The sequence below is a fragment of the Anabrus simplex genome, chromosome 8 (genome assembly GCF_040414725.1).
Source record: "Anabrus simplex isolate iqAnaSimp1 chromosome 8, ASM4041472v1, whole genome shotgun sequence".
Lineage (NCBI taxonomy): Eukaryota > Metazoa > Arthropoda > Insecta > Orthoptera > Tettigoniidae > Anabrus > Anabrus simplex.
In genome coordinates, this window is record NC_090272.1 from 63,013,513 (window position 1) to 63,031,525 (window position 18,013).

At 38.2% G+C, this 18,013-nt stretch overlaps 1 protein-coding gene across 1 annotated transcript in view; it reads left to right on the top strand.

Annotated features, from left to right (window-relative positions):
• The window catches only part of Snx17 (sorting nexin 17), a 62,120-nt gene that overhangs the window by 29,028 nt on the left and 15,079 nt on the right, over positions 1 to 18,013 (top strand). Inside the window, exons 6-8 of the mRNA XM_067152254.2 lie at positions 12,107 to 12,269; positions 15,300 to 15,512; positions 16,952 to 17,143. Coding sequence (XP_067008355.2) covers positions 12,107 to 12,269; positions 15,300 to 15,512; positions 16,952 to 17,143 — 568 coding nt within the window. The remainder of the gene's footprint in view (positions 1 to 12,106; positions 12,270 to 15,299; positions 15,513 to 16,951; positions 17,144 to 18,013) is intronic.

The following is an 18,013-nucleotide window of genomic DNA, read 5'->3' on the forward strand; positions in this document are numbered from 1 at the left end:
GATAGTATCCTTCCATCTCAATCGTGGTCGTCCACGGCCTCTCCTTCCTTGGATTTGCATTTCTATCACCTTTTTTGGCATTCTTTCGTCGCTCATTCGCTTTATGTGCCACAACCATCTTAGTCGGCTCTTCTCTATTCTATCATTCATTTTTTCCACTCCAATGTCTTCCCGGATTTTCTCATTCCTTATTTTGTCTCTTCTACTCTTCTGTATCATACTCCTCAAGAACTTCATTTCGGCTGCCTGTATTCGACTCTCATCCTTCTTTGTCATTGTCCAAGTTTCTGCTCCGTAAGTTGTTATGGGTACGTAATACATCTTGTGCATAGTATCCTTTGCTTCCGTTGGCACATCTTTGTCCCATAACATGTTTCTTACACTATGATAGAAACAACTTCCAGCTTGAATCCTTTTACTAATCTCAGCATCCAGTCGAGCATTCTCCATTAATTCACTCCCCAGGTATTTAAACGTTTCCACTACTTCCAGGGGCTTGTCTGCAAGTCTAATTTGACCTTTCCCTTCTTTCTCCCCTCTAGTCATAACAAGAGTTTTACTCTTTTCTACACTTATTTTCAATCCACATTCTTCGATCTTCCCATTCACCACATTCAACTGTTCTTGAACCTTCCTGTCGTCTTCTCCCCAAATCACAATATCATCTGCAAATAACATCATGTTCATTTCTCTTCCTCCATATGCTGCTTTTGCTGTTCTCATGATGTCTTCCATTACTATTATAAACAGGATTGGTGATAGAACACTTCCCTGTCTCAGCCCACTAGTTATTTTGAACCACAGGCTCACTTAATACCAAATAATATTATCCAATTCCCATACTATCTTATCCTCCACCAGAAAATTCAATTAAGTTAAATTAGGGTACCAATATATATTTACCTTTATTGGTATATTTTCTACTTTTCCATTCTTCTCTGACCCATGTTACTCCATTGTAAGCAAAATTTCATTAAATTAAGACCACTTGAAATTAATTGTATTAATTTATTTAGTACCGAGCTCGATAGCTGCAGTCACTTAATTGCGACCAGTATCCAGTATTCGGGAGATAGTGGGTTCGAACCCCACTGTCGACAGCCCTGAAGATGGTTTTCCGTGGTTTCCCATTTTCACACCAGGCAAATGCTGTTGCTGTACCTTAATTAAGGCCACGATGGCTTCCTTTCCAGTCCTAGCCCTTCCCTGTCCCATCGTCGCCATAAGACATGTCTGTGTCGGTGCGATGTAAAGCCAATAGCAACAAAAAATAAACAAAAAAAAAATTATTTAGCACAGATATTATCAACTCCTAAAGTAAAATCTGAAATAATTGATCTTCAGTATCACTTCCCTTGAAAAATAGTAATATCACATGTCGTTTTATCCAATTATTTTACATTATTATATATTATTCCTGACTAAAATATATCTCAAAACAAACACAACACATATCAATCACAAGGTTCATTCAAAACAATTCACTGTAAGAAGATGACTGACTACCAGTGTTGCCAACTTATATTTTCAAGATCCGCTAAATACTATTAAAATCAGCTAAAATTCCGCCAAGAAATCCGATCTCAAATAATGAGCAATAAAATTAATAATAATAATAATAAAAGTAAATGTCTGCACTCACCTGATCACTCTGCCTGCGAGCCGGCGAGCTAAAACTTGCAGGCGTTTTAGTGCCGGGTGCAAACTAGGTGAATCTCCTACCTCAAGGGCCACACACAGAACAGGCCAGTTCATTAAACGGTCTTCCATCATAGCATAAAATAATATAAATGCTACACTCTCACAGTTTCATTATCTGTCGTCATTCGTCAACTAAGAGATAAGTACCCTTTCCCCACTCATTACAAATGATACCATGATCTCATAACATCAAATCCAAATAACATGTTTTCCTCATGTGATTACTAGCTCCTGATAAGAAATACAGAATAGCTCGGAGACAGACTGGAGTACAAATTATTTTTAAACTTAAAATTGATAAAACACTAAATTTCGCTATAATAAATCTAGAATTCCGCCAAAAAATCCGCTGTCTGCTAAATGATATTTTTCTCTGCCGACAGTCTTCTAATTCCGCCAAATTTAGCGACACTGCTGACTACCACTACAAATCGATTATGAAAAATCACTACCCAATAAGAATTATATTAGAAATGTTCCTTTCTTTCTAATTCACAATTTAATTTAATGTTAAAATAAAGACACGTATTCAAAAAAATTATAGATCACCCTTCCTGACTATATAAGATTATATTCACTACTTAAATATCTCTTCCCTAAGAAATATCCATATGAACATCTAAGCAATCCATTCATAACACTTACCGTTCTGTTTCATATTTATCATGAAGACAGTTTTATTCACAACCATATATTTTCAAAATACATTCAGACTGTCCTATTCAGTCAGTACCTTCATGTCACATTAAATGATTTCTTTCCCCATTTGAAGATATTAACAACTATCCTTCTAAGAAATGTGTCATAACTTCAGTCACCTGCCAACCATGATTTCAGAAACTTATCCTTCCTCATGTGCTATGCGTATACCACCATAACCTACACAAATATCATCATCATCATCATCATCATCTTCCTTCCAAGTATTGGGCCATGTGACCCGTTACGGTCTTGCATTTTACTTTTTGCAAGACTTGAAAGCAATCAAATGTCCTTCCGACGGGTTGCTAGCCTGAAGGAAGTTTCACCAAATCCCTTCACAATAGTTGCATTTGAAAGATCCTAACCTCATAAAGGCATTATAATCTCATCAAACTACCGCAACATTGCACTCAACTCATTATAAGTTCATTCCTGTAATCCACTAAACAAGTAAATGGTTATGTTTATTCATATATACCAGTAGTGAGCCAACGGCCATAGCTGTGTTAAAACACCGGATCCCGTGAGTTCTCCGAAGTTAAGCAACATTGGGCGTGGTCAAGATTTTAATGGGTTGCCTCGCGCTGTTGGTGGGGGGTAAGGGAATGGAGGAGGGGAAAGGAACTGGCCTCCCTACCGTACGTAAACTCTGGCGCAGGCACACCTCCGCGGAGGTTCGGACCTGCCTTTGGGCAAAATACAACCCCCACCACCACCACCAGTAGTGAATCGGAAATATATTAGTCTTCTCTCATATGAATTGATTAATCTACTTTTCAATGAAATTCATACACATTAGCTGATCAAAAGGTAATAAAATGATATCTTCATTTAATTTGCTAAATTGGGGAGGAAATATTCCAATATCTGCAAGAAACTAATAGTAGTACAGTAAATGTATATTGTTACTCATCCTCAGGATATTCTAGTGTTGACTGATGAAATAACTATTTTCAACACACAATGACAATAAATGTTGTTCTACTTCTCTTCGCCTTTTTGTCTGCTTTCTTTGTTTACTATCTCAACAGCTGATCACTCAGAACATATGTTTCATTCATGATTAAAACAGAATGGCAGCTCCTGCGTGTTTGTTTACTGCGCCGATCCAGTCAGAATATCTCTTTACCCAAGTTGTGCTGAATCTTAATTACATTTATCGTATTTTTATTTCAATTCTTCAAGTTTCATTTATCATATGAGGACAGAACATTTCTGTTCATTGTAATGTACTAGATTTATACAGTGTGCAGTAACTCTTTTAAAATTCATTAATTATAGTGATTCCACATGGCAACCACATGTGATTCAGCAAATGTCCACACGGTAATCTAACTTTTCCCACTCTTCCCAGCATATCTTTGCAACTGTGGCAGCCACTTCTTGCTTCTTATCTTGAGTTCTTCCCCATCTTGGGGCAAAGGCAGTACATGCAGTCCTTTTATAGCTTCACACAGAAAGATGTCCCACATCGTCAAGTTGAGAGACCTTGGTGGTCATTGCTTTTAAACAACTGTCTCCTGATCCAGCACTGATGGATCTGCACGTTCAGATATGCACAAATATCACTATAAAAATTGTGTGAGCCTCATCCTGCTGGAAGATAAAAGTATCAGAATCTTCCTGTATTTGGTGTACCAACCATATCTGGAAGATGTTCAAGTAGGAGTGTCCACTCACAAAGATTCGGGTATGAAAGGCTCATAAAGATTTGGCACAATTACATTAAATTACAAATTCTGGCCATATCCAGTGCAATTACTACTGCTCTGTTTTATTATCCCTGTTCCTTTGATGTAGGGCCTGCCTGGCTGAGGCGGTAAAGGCGTGCTCAGTTTCCCCGGAAGGACGTAGGTTCGAATCTCCGTCAGGAAGTTGTAAAATTTAAGAAACAAGATTTCCACTTCCAGAGGTGCATATGGCCCTGAGGTTCACTCAGCCTACACCAAAAATGAGTACCAGGTTAATTCCTGGGGGCAAAGGCGGCCGGGCGTAGAGCTAACCACTCTACCCCATCACGTGCTGAGGTTAACAATGGTGGAAGCCTTTACCTTCCATTCCTCCAAGGGCCTTCATGGCCTGTACGGAGGTGACTTTGCTTTGCTTTGCTTTGCTTTGCTTTGCTTTGCTTTGCTTTGCTTTGCTTTGCTTTGCTTTGTTCCTTTGATGTGCTCTGACATGACTGATGAACCCAACCTTGTTTGGAAGAGGCACCAACAAACCAGACATTGAAGGTTGCTCTCTGCATTGTAGGCATAGAGAAACTGTTGCCTGAGCCAGGTTTCTGTAGCATCTCGCTTTTCATGCAACTTCTGTAGCCATTCTTTATTTCAAAGGCCTCAGGTTGAACATCAACCTTGCATCACAACTCAGAGCACTTGCTTGCTAAGCGTTCAATTTCACGACACACTACAGCTTTCGGTAACTTGTGTTCCGTTTCAGGACTTTTTTATAATGGAGCTTTTGTCTCCCAAACTTTCTTTTCCTGCTCACCTGGTGGCCATGATCATTAAACTTTCAAGTCTATATGGTCTGATACTGTTGTTAGTCGGTTCAAATCCCATTGGTGGAAGAAAAAATTCATCATCAGAATCTTGGCCGGTAGGTTTGGGGAGATTGTGATGTACAACTTCTAATCACTAGATTGTGTGCCAAAAACTTGGATTCAATTCCAGGCCTCTCTGCAGTGTTCATATGGAGTGAGCGCATATGTCACTGTTAATGGTGATTCGTCTGTCATATGGAGACTTTAAGCCTTCTGCAGACCTCTTGGTGTTATTCAACAGGAGTAAGATATGTTCTGACACTGGGTTTCACCCTCTCCCTACCTGATTATGATAATCATCTCACACCCAAAAATGCAGGTCTCCCATGGGTGTCAAAGAGAAAGACCTGCACCAGGCGAGCCGAACATGTCCTTGGACACTCCTGACCCTGTAAGCCATATACTAAATAAATTTTTCTAGTAGTTCAGCATGGAGGACCTTCTTTGGCAGATGATAATTTTTCATTCAGACCACATATCCTGCACAGTGGAGTGGATTCTTTAAGAGAATAATAGCCTGTATACCAGTGAAGTTTGCCTGCTGCAGTACATCAGTATTCCTCATATAATCAATCCACTTCATGTGAAGAATTAACCGAAGGCATCTTAGTTTGACATGGTCTAATCTGTTGGTTTATTTATTCGCGTCAGAGGTGCCAATATATACAAGGAAGAGATACTGAATATATGTATTGAATAGGAAAGATGTATATGAACAAATTAATCGTATATAGTTATGAATGAAGCACTTGAAAAATTTGCATATGAAGTATAACAAATGGAAGAACATACATTAAAAAAAAAGAGAAAGCAAGTATTACATGAAAATATCTGCACTATATCTACATTATTTACACAAGTTGTGACCAGTATTTGGCTACATTGATGGCATTGTTTCCAGCCAGTGCCAGTTCCAACCCTGTACATGAATCTGGGCATACACGACACTGCAAGAGGTGCCGAGAAGTCTGTTCCAAGTCTGTTGGTGTGACATCAATATGGACACTAAGTTTCTGAGAGTTGGGAGAACAACTGCCTTATACACAGCCAGTTTGGTATATAACTGGATATCATGTTCCCAGGCTGCTGCTGCTGCTGTTCCAATGTTGCTATTAATTTCCAAATCAAGCTGATTTTTTGACATTACAGCGCAACCTAGATACTTGAATGTCTCCATGGACTTCAGTTTTACACCACCAATATTGATTTCAAGAGGTTCTAGCTCCTTGGGAATAAACCTGCATGCCATCACATCAGTTTTTGTAACGCTGATTTTGAGACTAAACCTGTTACATGATTCCTGAAACCCAGTTACACTATCTTGGAGTCTTCCCTTGTGTCTGCAACAATGGCTATATTATCGGCAAATGTCGGTGCGCTGACTGTTTCAAACTGTGTTTCCCTACTGCTTCTAAAACTATTATACATTGAAGAGTGCACCATCAAGTCTATATCTTAGATGGACACTGCCAGCATTCTTCAGTGTGTCATTTATAACTACAGCCAGAATTTTTAAGCAGTAATAGGCTAGAATGCAAGTGGGTAACAAGTACATTGTAACCTGCACGACGATTATGTTGTGAGTTTTGCATAAACATTAGAGGTATGGCCCATCAGAGCCCTAGAATTTATCTATCACTATTTAATGAACCGAGAGAGTTGGCTGTGCGGTTAGGGTCACACAGCTGTGAGCTTTCATTCTGGAGATAGCGAGTTCGATCGAACCCTATTGTCGGCAGCCCTGAAGATGGTTTTTCCGTGGTTTTCCATTTTCACACCAGGCAAATGCTGGGGTTGTACTTTAATTAAGGCCACAGCCGCATTCTTCCTACTCCTAGCCCATTCCTACCCTGTCGTCGATATATTTATTTATTTATTTATTTATTGATGTCTTTATTTGTGGCGAAGTTAGGGCTCTTGGCCCTCTCTTACACTATCTGTGTCAGTGCAACATAGAGCAGATTGAAAAAAAAAAAATTCTACTTAAAGGAAGAATAGGGTAGATGACACTTAAACTGTCTTTCAGGTAAACTGAATGCAAGGAATTCCTGGAAAGAACTATGGTCTTTTGGTATTGTAAAAGGCCAACAACAGCAACAAGAACCAACTGTTCTCCTAGACGAGCTTATTACATATTTCTCTGAAGAGCGAATCGCGTTTAAACCAACCAATCAAGCAGAATTAAATACGTATCAACCAGCCATCCCTCCACTTAACCGTCCTCAATTTTCATTCCAAGAGGTCACTAGCAACCAAATTAAAAAAGTACTATACTGTATTAAATCTAAAGCAGTAGGAGTAGATGACATCCCTATACATTTCATACATAATATAATAGGCGCTATCCTCCCGATTATCACACATATATTCAATTACTGTCTTAGAAATGGAACGTTCCCTGCACTCTGGAAACAAGCTAATGTCATCCCAGTGCCCAAGATAAACGATCCTAAACTGACCTCTGACTATCGACCAGTTTCTATTCTTCCAGCGCTTTCTAAGAATTTGGAAAGACTGGTGTACGAGCAAGTATTGAAATATTTAAATAATTATTCTCTCCTTGACCCATTACAATCGGGCACTGCCACGGCTCTCCTTAAAGTGACAGAAGACGTCAGACTAGCTATGGAACATCGACAAGTTACAGTACTAACATTACTGGATTTCAGTGGTGCATTTGATACAATAGACTTACAGCTACTAATTAAGAAAATGGAATCTTACTTGTTTGACCTTTTAGTACTGAAGTTTTTTACGTCATATATGAAAAATCGGAGGCAGCAGGTGATAACTCGTGAAAGAAATTCAGAATGGCGCATAAGGAAAGTTAGCACACCACAAGGTAGTATTTTAGGACCGTTGCTTTTTACATTGTATATCAATGACATTTCATCTTAAGTGTAATTATCACCTATATGCTGATGATCTCCAAATATATTACCATTGCAGCTTAAGTGAATTACCAAACGCAGTAAAATGCATAAATGATGACATGAAAAAACTCAGTGAATATGCTCTCACAAACAGACTTCTCATAAATCCATCAAAATCGCAAGCTATCATTGTCGGTTCCCAGAAGCTCCTACACAAGATCAACGATTTGATCATTCCTCCTCTACAAATAAATAATAACACAATCCCGTACATTAAAACAGTGCGAAATCTTGGGGTGACTATGACTGAAACTCTAAATTGGGCAGAACATATCAAAAACGTAGGTCAGAGAGTGTTTGCTACTCTACACCCACTGAAATTAAATAAAGATGTTATACCACTAAATATGCAGCAAAGATTAATACAGACCCTAATTCTTCCTATCCTTGACTACTGTGATGTTATCTTGGTAGATGCTACTAAAGAACAAACGAGGAAACTGTAGAGTATTATGAATTGTTGCCTTAGATTAATTTTTAACCTAAGGTATGATGTGCATATTACTCCTTACTATCAAGCACTGAACTGGTTAAAACCTGATAAGAGACGTGAATATCATATACTTGTCCTAATACACAAACTCCTGCATAGTAACCACCCAGTATATTTCATCTAAACTTCACTTCCTCTCTTCCTTCCATAACCGTAACAATCGCTCGGGCTCCACTCTAGCTATTCCTCTTCACCACTCTTCTGTGTATAATAAATCTTTTATTGTAAACGGTAACAGGCTTTGGAATTCCCTGCCAGTAAGTGTCAGGGGCATTGACTCTTTCCTCAAATTTAAAATATCTTGCCGAGACTTCCTGTTGAGAGTTACCGATTGAAGTGTGTATTGTGTGCGTGTGATTGGTAATTGTAAAATTAAAAATTGTTTCTGTTAGTTTTATATAATGTAAATGTAAGGGTAGTTGATAAGTGTGTAAATTGCAAGTGTGTGTGTGAGAGAGAAAATAGGACTGAATTAACGAGCTAATAAGCTGCATATTGTGTGAATGTGTAACTTAAGCTTAATTAGAAAATAGTATAAGTAGTATAATTAGTAATAGGCAACCTTAATATTATTTGTTGTATTGAGGCTAAGTGTAAGAGAGGGCTGTGTGCCCTAAATTCGCCACATGAAAGAAGCCATAATAAATAAATAAACAAACTTCCTAATAACTAAATTAGTTTCCATTCTAACCTGTTATTGCCTTAAAATCGAGCATCTATTTATAACACCAGCAAAGTACTGTATATGGAAAATACAGATGGAGAAAGAACGCAACCTTGCTTCACACTGCAGCTGACATGAAATTCTTGTGATAGTACACCATTATGTTTATAATGGTTATGGATAATATTCTGAAAGAAACAAAGCCAAGATAGTAGGGGGGATATGAAAATATTGTCGTTTGCAGATGACATAGTGATCTGGAGAGTCAGCAGTACAGAAGTGCAAACCCAACTAGAGGCGGAGAAGAGCAAAACAGTGGTGATGACAAGAGGAGATAGAGAAGGAATCGTTAGTATTAGGGAACAAAATCTTGAGGTTGTTGAATACTTCAAATAATGCAAGATGCAATGTTGGATAAGAAGATCAGCAGAAGGGTGCAAGCGGGAAATACATTACACCAGAATATAAGGAATCTGGTGTGGAACAGAGAAGTTCCTGTGAAATGTAAAGAGATAATGTAGAAGATGTACTATAACCCTATATTAATGTATGCATCAGAGGCTTGGACTTTGACAGCAAGACATGAGAATAAAGTACAGACCAGTGAGATGAAGTTCCTGAGGTGTATGGTAGGGAACACAAAGAGAGACAGGGTAAGAAATGTTGAGATCAGAAAATAGTTAGGGCTAGAAAAACTGAGTGAAAGGATGCAGAAGAATAAATTGAGATTGTTTGGACATGTTATGAGGATGCAGGAGGGAAGGACACCAAAACAAGTGTTGGAGGATAAGATAGAAGGAAAAAGGGCAAGAGGAAGGCCCAGAGCAAGATGTATGGACTTCTGTCAAGAACAGTATAACAGTATTAGAACATTGTAAGGAAAATAAGACTGGACTGGAATACAATTACTGAAGATTAGTGGTAGAAAGAAAGGCAATAGTGGAAAAGTGCCATCAACATCCCAATCTGGCAGGAACTTGACAAGGGGTGACGATGAGTACACCATTAACATAGATCTTGTACACAGTTCAAAAAAATTGGGGGAACTTTTGTAATGTCTGGTAGTACCATCATCTTCATTTCCAGCTTCCTGGGTCGGGTTGTGAATCAAGGACCTCCACCGCTGCCTGTTTCTCCACCACTCTTCTCCTTTTTTAAGTACATCTTCTGGTTTTCCTCCCCTCTTCTCCATGCACCCCCACACTGAATCTGTCCACCTCTTTTGGGGTCTTCCTTGTGGTCTCTTTCCTGCTAACTTCTCTGAAAAAGCTTTTTTTGACACAGCTCTCTTCTCCCATTCTCATCATATGCCCATACCACTTTAGCTTTGTTGTTTCTATCCTGTCTTGAAGTTTCAAGATTCCTGTCATCTCTTCATTTCTAATTCTATCCTTTCTGGTCTTGCCCTCGATACTTCTTAGGAATTTAATCTCCGCTGACAGTCAGTGCAGTTTTCTTGTTGATAAGTTGTAGAGGCTTAGGACATTGTAGGCCATCATATTTCTTTTTTTTTTCTGGTGTGGTGATATTAGGATAGACAGCTTAGTTATTATGTAACTGCAACAGTAATGCCATCTTGTGGAAATGAGTGGCCATGAGGAGAGACAGAGCACACCTTGGCTAACAACAATCATTGTACTGTTGATCACAAGGGATTCACTGAAGAGCATCCAAGGTCAAGAGAATCCCTTGTTTAACCTCCTTTCATGACTTCTTCTTCTTCTGCTGCACATTTTCCTTTTTATTTTGATGATCATCTTCATTATCTTCCTAATAAATATGGACTGATGACCACATGATTTTTCACCTTATAAAAGTAATCTTGATGACAACAACCACCACCATCAGGGTCACATGTTGTCACCATGACAATTGCCTCAGGAGCTCTTAACTTGGAAGCATGGGTTGGCAACCACGGGGCCCTTAATTGAGCCCTGACATTGCACTTGCTTGTGCTAGGCTCCTCACTTTCATCTATACTCTTCGACCTCCCTTGGTCAACTCTTGTTCTTTTCTGGCCCCGACTGTATTAGAGTGTTCGACGTCTAGGGAATCTTTCATTTTGACACCCTTCGTGGCCCTTTTCTTCTTTGGCCAATGTCTTTATTTTTTGAAGTGTCAGACCCCTTTGATTTCTTCCCTCAGATTAGTATTAATAGAGGATGGTTGCACAGTTGTATATCCTCATAAAACAATAACAACCACCAGCACCATCACTTCCACCACCATGACAATTGAACAGTATATCTATGTTGGCAACACAAAATCACAAAAGAGTGCTGAAAATTTGAATTTATTAATATATACAGTATCTGTCATAAACTGTGCAGTAAAAATGTATGAGACATAAATAACTGAAAATTGTAGTTTCTTAAACTTTTCTCATGTAAGTCCAGTACTCTCTGGATAACGTTGAATTTAAAACAGAATTTCAAGAAATTCTGTCAAGCTATTTTCCCATGATGATGAGACAAATTTCCTAGTACCATATCATGGAAAGGAAAGAACAAGGAAAGACAGAGTGAGAAATGAAGATGTTAGGAAGGAAGTTGGGATAGGAAAGCTAAATGAGAGAGTTAAAAAGAATAAACTAAGGTGGTTTGGACATGTAAAGAGGATGGAGAAGAATAGAATTCCAAGACAGATGCTGGAGGCAAAGTATGAGGGCAAGAGAGCAAGAGGAAGACATAAAGAAGGTGGATTGAATCAGTGAAGAACGGCATAAGAAGACGAAATTTAGACTGGGACAAGTTCGTGGAAGGGGAATGGTGGAACGAAAGAGGAAGATGGAGAAGTACCATAAATACCCCAACCCAGCAGGAGCTGGATAAGGGGAAATGATGATGATGATGATGATGATGATGATGATGATGATGATGAGACAAATATCCAAACAGACGTACAAAAATTGAACTGACCCCACTTTCTACTTTGGTACATCTAATCTGAAATAAAATATAAAGTAATTGACAAAAATTTGAAGTGTACAGATAAAAATGTAATTTTATATAAATAGATTTGCAATAGTATGGATGTCAAGTTTTAGCATTTTGTCTCTTGTTTTACAGTTACTGGGATCCAAGTTATGACTTGGAACTTATGTCGGATCGAGTTGCCCTCAATTTGTTGTATGTTCAGACGGTTGCTGACGTGGAGAGAGGCTGGGTTCTTAGCAGTCGAGAGACTCAACAACAGTTAGCTTCTCTCCAAGCCAGGGGAGCCAAGAAAGAGGTGAGAATAATTGGTGTTGTTCTCCATTATAAACCCTTTTTAAACAGTATTTGTGCTAACTTAAGTGCATAGTGATTGATCCTAAGATTCTGTACATTAAGCACTTCACGGAGTGAAGAAGAAATGCTTATAATCCTATAATTTTCAAATAATTTATTTAACATAGAACTGCTTCAGGTTATTTTTAAGTGCTGCATTTTTATTTTGTTTTTCCCCAGTATATTAGATAACAGAAAGCACTGTCTATACATCTTAATCCTAATGTAGCCTAATTATACACCAATAGAAAGCTGAAAGACTCTTCTGTATAATTATGGCAGAAGTAATAAATATTTTGCAATCATATGAAATTGTGATAAAATTAAGAATATTATTTAAAATTAAGAAAAATGATTATTTTTGCACACAGAATGTAATTTTCAAGATATAGCTTTTTTTTTAAATATTATTTGTGGATATTTTAAAAGTTTTGTCTTATTCATGCAACAGTTTTCAGTATTTCCTGTTCTCTCTTATCTTTACCTTCATTCTGAGGATTGTGATCTCCAAGGAGACTACAATACAGTCTTCTCCATCCTTCTTGATGTTGCACCAGTTGCATTGCTTGTAACAGGATATCCCAGTTACTCACTTAATGGTGTTTGTCCATAGTGCGGGAGCTCGTCCACAGTCTCTTTCCAGGGACATTTCCTGTGATGAAGAATCTTTCCAGGCTTCCTTCTCCATGTCTTGCAGTATGGTAAAAAATGTGTAGAATTGTTTGCTTACATATTGCTGACAAACTGATCTTGTTTTGATGATGATGATGATGATGATGATGATGCTTGTTGTTTAAAGGGGCCTAACATCTAGGGTATCGGCCTCTAATGGTACGAAATGAGACGTAATGTAATGACAATTTGAAAGCCCAAAATTATCCACTGACCAGAGTTCAAAACGTGATGCCGAAGAATGAATGGGTGAATATGAATTTAAAATAATCAGTGGATCCGACCCACAATGTCCCGCATTCTCAGAAACTATCGTAAAACAATAGTATTATTGACCAAGGGTCTGCTTCTAAAGCACAATCCTGAATCAATGATACTTGTTGTCTAATGGGGTCCAAAGTCCAGGTCATCGGCCCTTCATAATGGGAATTATCACTAGTACAGTAGAACCATGGTATTTGTCATGTTGCAGTACTAATCAAAAGTGGCATTGACGGTATTCCACACATTATAATAATAGTATTGCAACCAAATGGTCATGATATATACACTTAAATACACTTAGATGTATATCACTAATAGTGATAATATGCAGTCAATGCTTGCAAAACATGATCAGTTATTTACACAGTTGTGTCAATCTTCCTTTTCTATGAACACATTCGATAGCATGGTATATGCCGCATCGTTGGTCACAGAAGAGACATACGCAACCCGGTCCTGACTTGTGAAATTCCATGGTTCTGCATACCTTATGGTGGAACCCGTGTACATTATGGTACTACTCACAGGTAATGTAATACGTGCATGTAACACAGTCCTATGGTGTTTCTCACATTGTGGCACCACTTACAAGCAACGCAAACCTATGGTGTTCCTCACATAGTGGGTACTAATCATAGGCAGTGCTGTCCTACTGTGTCGCTCATATAGTGGTACTAATCATGAGTACTGTAAATCCCATCCTGATTCACACTCTGTTGTTACTAATCACAAACCTATTGTGTACCTAACATAGTGGTATTACTCGCAAGTAAAGGCGACCAATGGTATTCCCCGCTTGATGGTACTAATTACAAGTAGTCTCATGGTTCTAATTCGATCGTCCCTTGGTCACCCCTTTTAGTCGCCTCTCATGACAGTCAGGGGTTACCGTGGGTGTATTTTTCGTCTGCGTCCTCCACCCACAGGGCATGATCTTGTTTTGTAGCTCCTTCAAAATAGATTCGTTAGTGTGGAGAGCAGTCCAAGAATTACAAAACATTCTTCTCCAGCACTACATTTCAAAAGGATTGATTTTTCTGTAGCTCTGAACATCAGAGAGTCTGTTTCAGCCTTGCAGACACCTGGACTTGCGGCTAATCCAAGATAATGGCATTTCAGAGACAGTTTCAGTTTCTTCTTCTCTCGGGATAGTAGTATGGTGATTTGCTGTTGCCTTCCACACTTTGGTATCGTTTCCATTCATGCCGATCCAGTCCATAGTCGATCTTCTTACATTTTATCCTGGTACTTTATCGGTTTGTAATAGGCCACTGCTAACTGGCAGCAACCCACTCTGGATCAGGCGCTGCTGTGCATTTATACCAGCCCTAAAAGCAGGGTTGCCTCTTACATTTGCTCCACTGTGCCAAAAAATATTTATTTGCTTTTGCTAGTGGTGTCGACTTCACCCATATTTATGGGCAGGGATTCTGTGGATTGTAAGTGGCTTTTGCTCCACTAAGGACAGAATGGAGACAAGCTTCATTTTATTCACTTAAGATATATCTCTACCTTGAATGAAATTGTCTGAGGAAACTGGAAATTCCAGACAAACTACTTTCGCACTGCCTTGTCCAGCATAAATTTCACATGGAGTACCTTAGATTTGAATCCAGGATGTATTTGTGAAAGGCTGCATTGAACCATCTGAGTCATGGAGAGGGTATCTGTTACACTTACTTGAGGGTGGTTTGATTGTTGAATTATGTCAGAATGGCTTCTCACCAAAGTGGCCATGGTTTGAATTCTGGTCCTTTGAAATGAAAAGTTACACCCATATGGTTAAAATTCTATGTAAAACTGGAAGTCTTATGGCTATGACCTCAGTCTCACTCAAAATTGTGTAGACAACTCAATACCCCTGTGAATTCATCCTATATAAGAGCTGACCATATTCATTCAATTATCATTTATTTTATAGTGTCCACTGCAATTGTTAATCAAAGAATGGTTAACAAATTTATGACTGAATTGGAGAAATTTTCATGTGTAGACCTCTTAAAGTTATATAATCTTCTTATTGATGAATACTGTCTACCTGCCTGATATGTTTCAGTATTTGGAATTAGCCCGAACTCTCAAGTACTATGGCTTCCTGCAATTTCGACCTTGCATATGTGATTATCCTCGTCCTGGCTCACGTGTGTTGGTGAGTGCTGGCAACCGAGAATTGAACTTGCGTGTGAGATTAGGTGAGGGACGTGACATCAGAGAAGGTAGCTTCAAAGTCACTAGAATGAGGTGCTGGAGGATCACTACATTACATAACGTAAGTTTCACACTGTGTTCGCCTAATCATTTTATCTTTCTCTTTTGATATCAGTTCTATTGTTAAAAGAGAAGTGACCAATTTGAAATACTCTAAAAGTCTAATTGATGAAACAGAACAAACTTATTTCTCCACCATAACAGAGAAGTTGCTTGCATTATCACAATTATAATCTGAATGAATGGCTGACTTTGTTGTTGTACCTTGGATTACGGTGTTCTGGACAACTTCTTTGGTTTAGCTGTATAGTGTGTGTGCAACTTCATCAGGCATGTACATGTATGCTGTAAGTAACGTTAGTCCCTGTTGTATACCACTCAAAATAAATTAGCATTTAATTAACCCTGGAACTGGCAACTGTTGAATATTTGACACTTTGGTCCCTGTTGTAGTGGCACTGTTGAATATTCGACATGTTTGTATTTCTTCTCGTAATTTCCTCATTTCTTCGACAGATGTCATAACAGGCTACTTTTTGTCATTCTCGATATCGACAACAGCCGTGAGTTCAGTTTCATTCATATTTAAAACTTCCTTGGATGCTGTTGCACAGAGATAAATGAGTGCAGTTTACCGACAATCTGTTTGAGTACCATTTCTGTAGTGTTTGTAACAAACCTTCACAGGCTCTGCTTTGCTATTCTATTTCATTTTACTTTGCAGTTTTCCGTTCGGTGCGAGTTATTTACTTCTGTATATATATTATTTGATTTATTATATGAATTTTTAGTACTGTGTGTGTCTAAGTATGGCATCTTCACTTCATTGCAGAAAATTAGTAATGAAGTAATGCGAAATTTGTTGGAAGATGAAAGTGGCGTATCTGACTTTGAGGTTATTGAGAATGAACCGACCGATTCAGAGTCAGATTTGGAATGTTTATCAGCTATTTCTTCGCGTCAAATATCGGGAAGTGAAAGCGATGATTGTTGACGAACCTCCCATAATTTAACCTATCATAAAAACGTGGTCTAAGGGCACACCTCCAAATGATCGCATGACAATGCATGTTCCCTAATATTTTCAAGAATATACCTCTCAAACTGATTAAACTTTTGCTAGTGCATTACAGGTACATTATTGACAATCTGTATATCTCAGTTTGTTTGTGACATGTTCCAGTTTTGTGTACATTTGATCGAAATTTTTATTATTATTTTGAATTTAAGAATTACACTTTTTGAACAGACTATACATTTTTCTAGTCAAAACATTTACGGAATTTCGTTTCAACATGACAATCCCCAGTCTATTAGCTTTACGTAGATATATAAAATTTTGTAGATTTCTTTCATATCTTGTGGATATTTTGTATTTTATTTAGACAAGTAAAAGTTGCCAAATATGGCTGCCACCACAAGAATTAATGTTGCTAATTCTAGGGTTAATTAATTCTGGAATTCCTAATTGTTTTTGTTTTTTCCTTTTTTTTCTTTCAGAATGGTGAAAGCAGCAATGGTAGCAGTATTAATGCTCAGCCTCAACTAGAGCTGTCATTCGAATACCTAATGTCTAAAGACAGGTTACAGTGGATTACTATAGTGAGTGAACAAGCTATCCTTATGTCTGTATGCCTTCAAGCTATGGTGGATGAACTGTTGCTCAAGAAAACAGGAATGAGGAGAAAGCAGGTATGCCTTAAACTTCCGGACAATATAAATTCATTAGTAATTATTTTGAAAATCAGGCTAGTACTTCTCGAGAAAATTAAAAGTATTCAAACGTGCTTCATTTCCCAGCCATCGATTGCCCTGTTTGATTGATTTGCAAGCCAGGCAACCAAAAGAGGTGTTATGTATGAAATACAAGTTGTTGCTATACAGAGTCCCTTCCACCTTCTTCTGACAGCTACTTTTTACTCTTGTTTGTTCATAAATATGCTATGGTAAATTGTATGATTTAACATCTTTGACATCATTGTTGGTAACAGATAAAGGAAAAGCTGATATGTGTTGAGTATCCTTTTCTATCTGACTTCCCTTGGTTAACTCTTGCTTTTTTTCTGACCCTGACAGTACTAGGTTTGCAAGGCCTGGGAAGTCTTTCATTTTCATGCCCTTTTTGGATGTCCTCTTTCTTTTGTTCATTTTTTGCAGGGTTGAACCTTTTCCTTTTCCCCTTCTGACTAGTGTCAAGAGAGGGTGGTTGCATAGTTACACTTTGTCTTAAAATAATGATTACTTCCACCGCCACTGTTACTTTTTTTTTTTTGTCCTAATGTCACACCAACTCAGATAGGTTTTTGGCGACACTGGGATAGGAAGGGGCTAGGATTAGGAAGGAGGTGACTGTGGTCTTAATTAAGGTGCAGCCTGTTGTGAAAATGGAAGACCACAGAAAACCATAGAAAACCATCTTCATAACTGCCGATGGTGGGGTTTGAACCCTCCATTTCCTGAATATAAGCTAACATCTATGCATCCCATACTGTTCTGTACAATAACAAATCATTTACTTTAACACAATTTTATTAATACAATTCAATACCATCTTCAAAACTG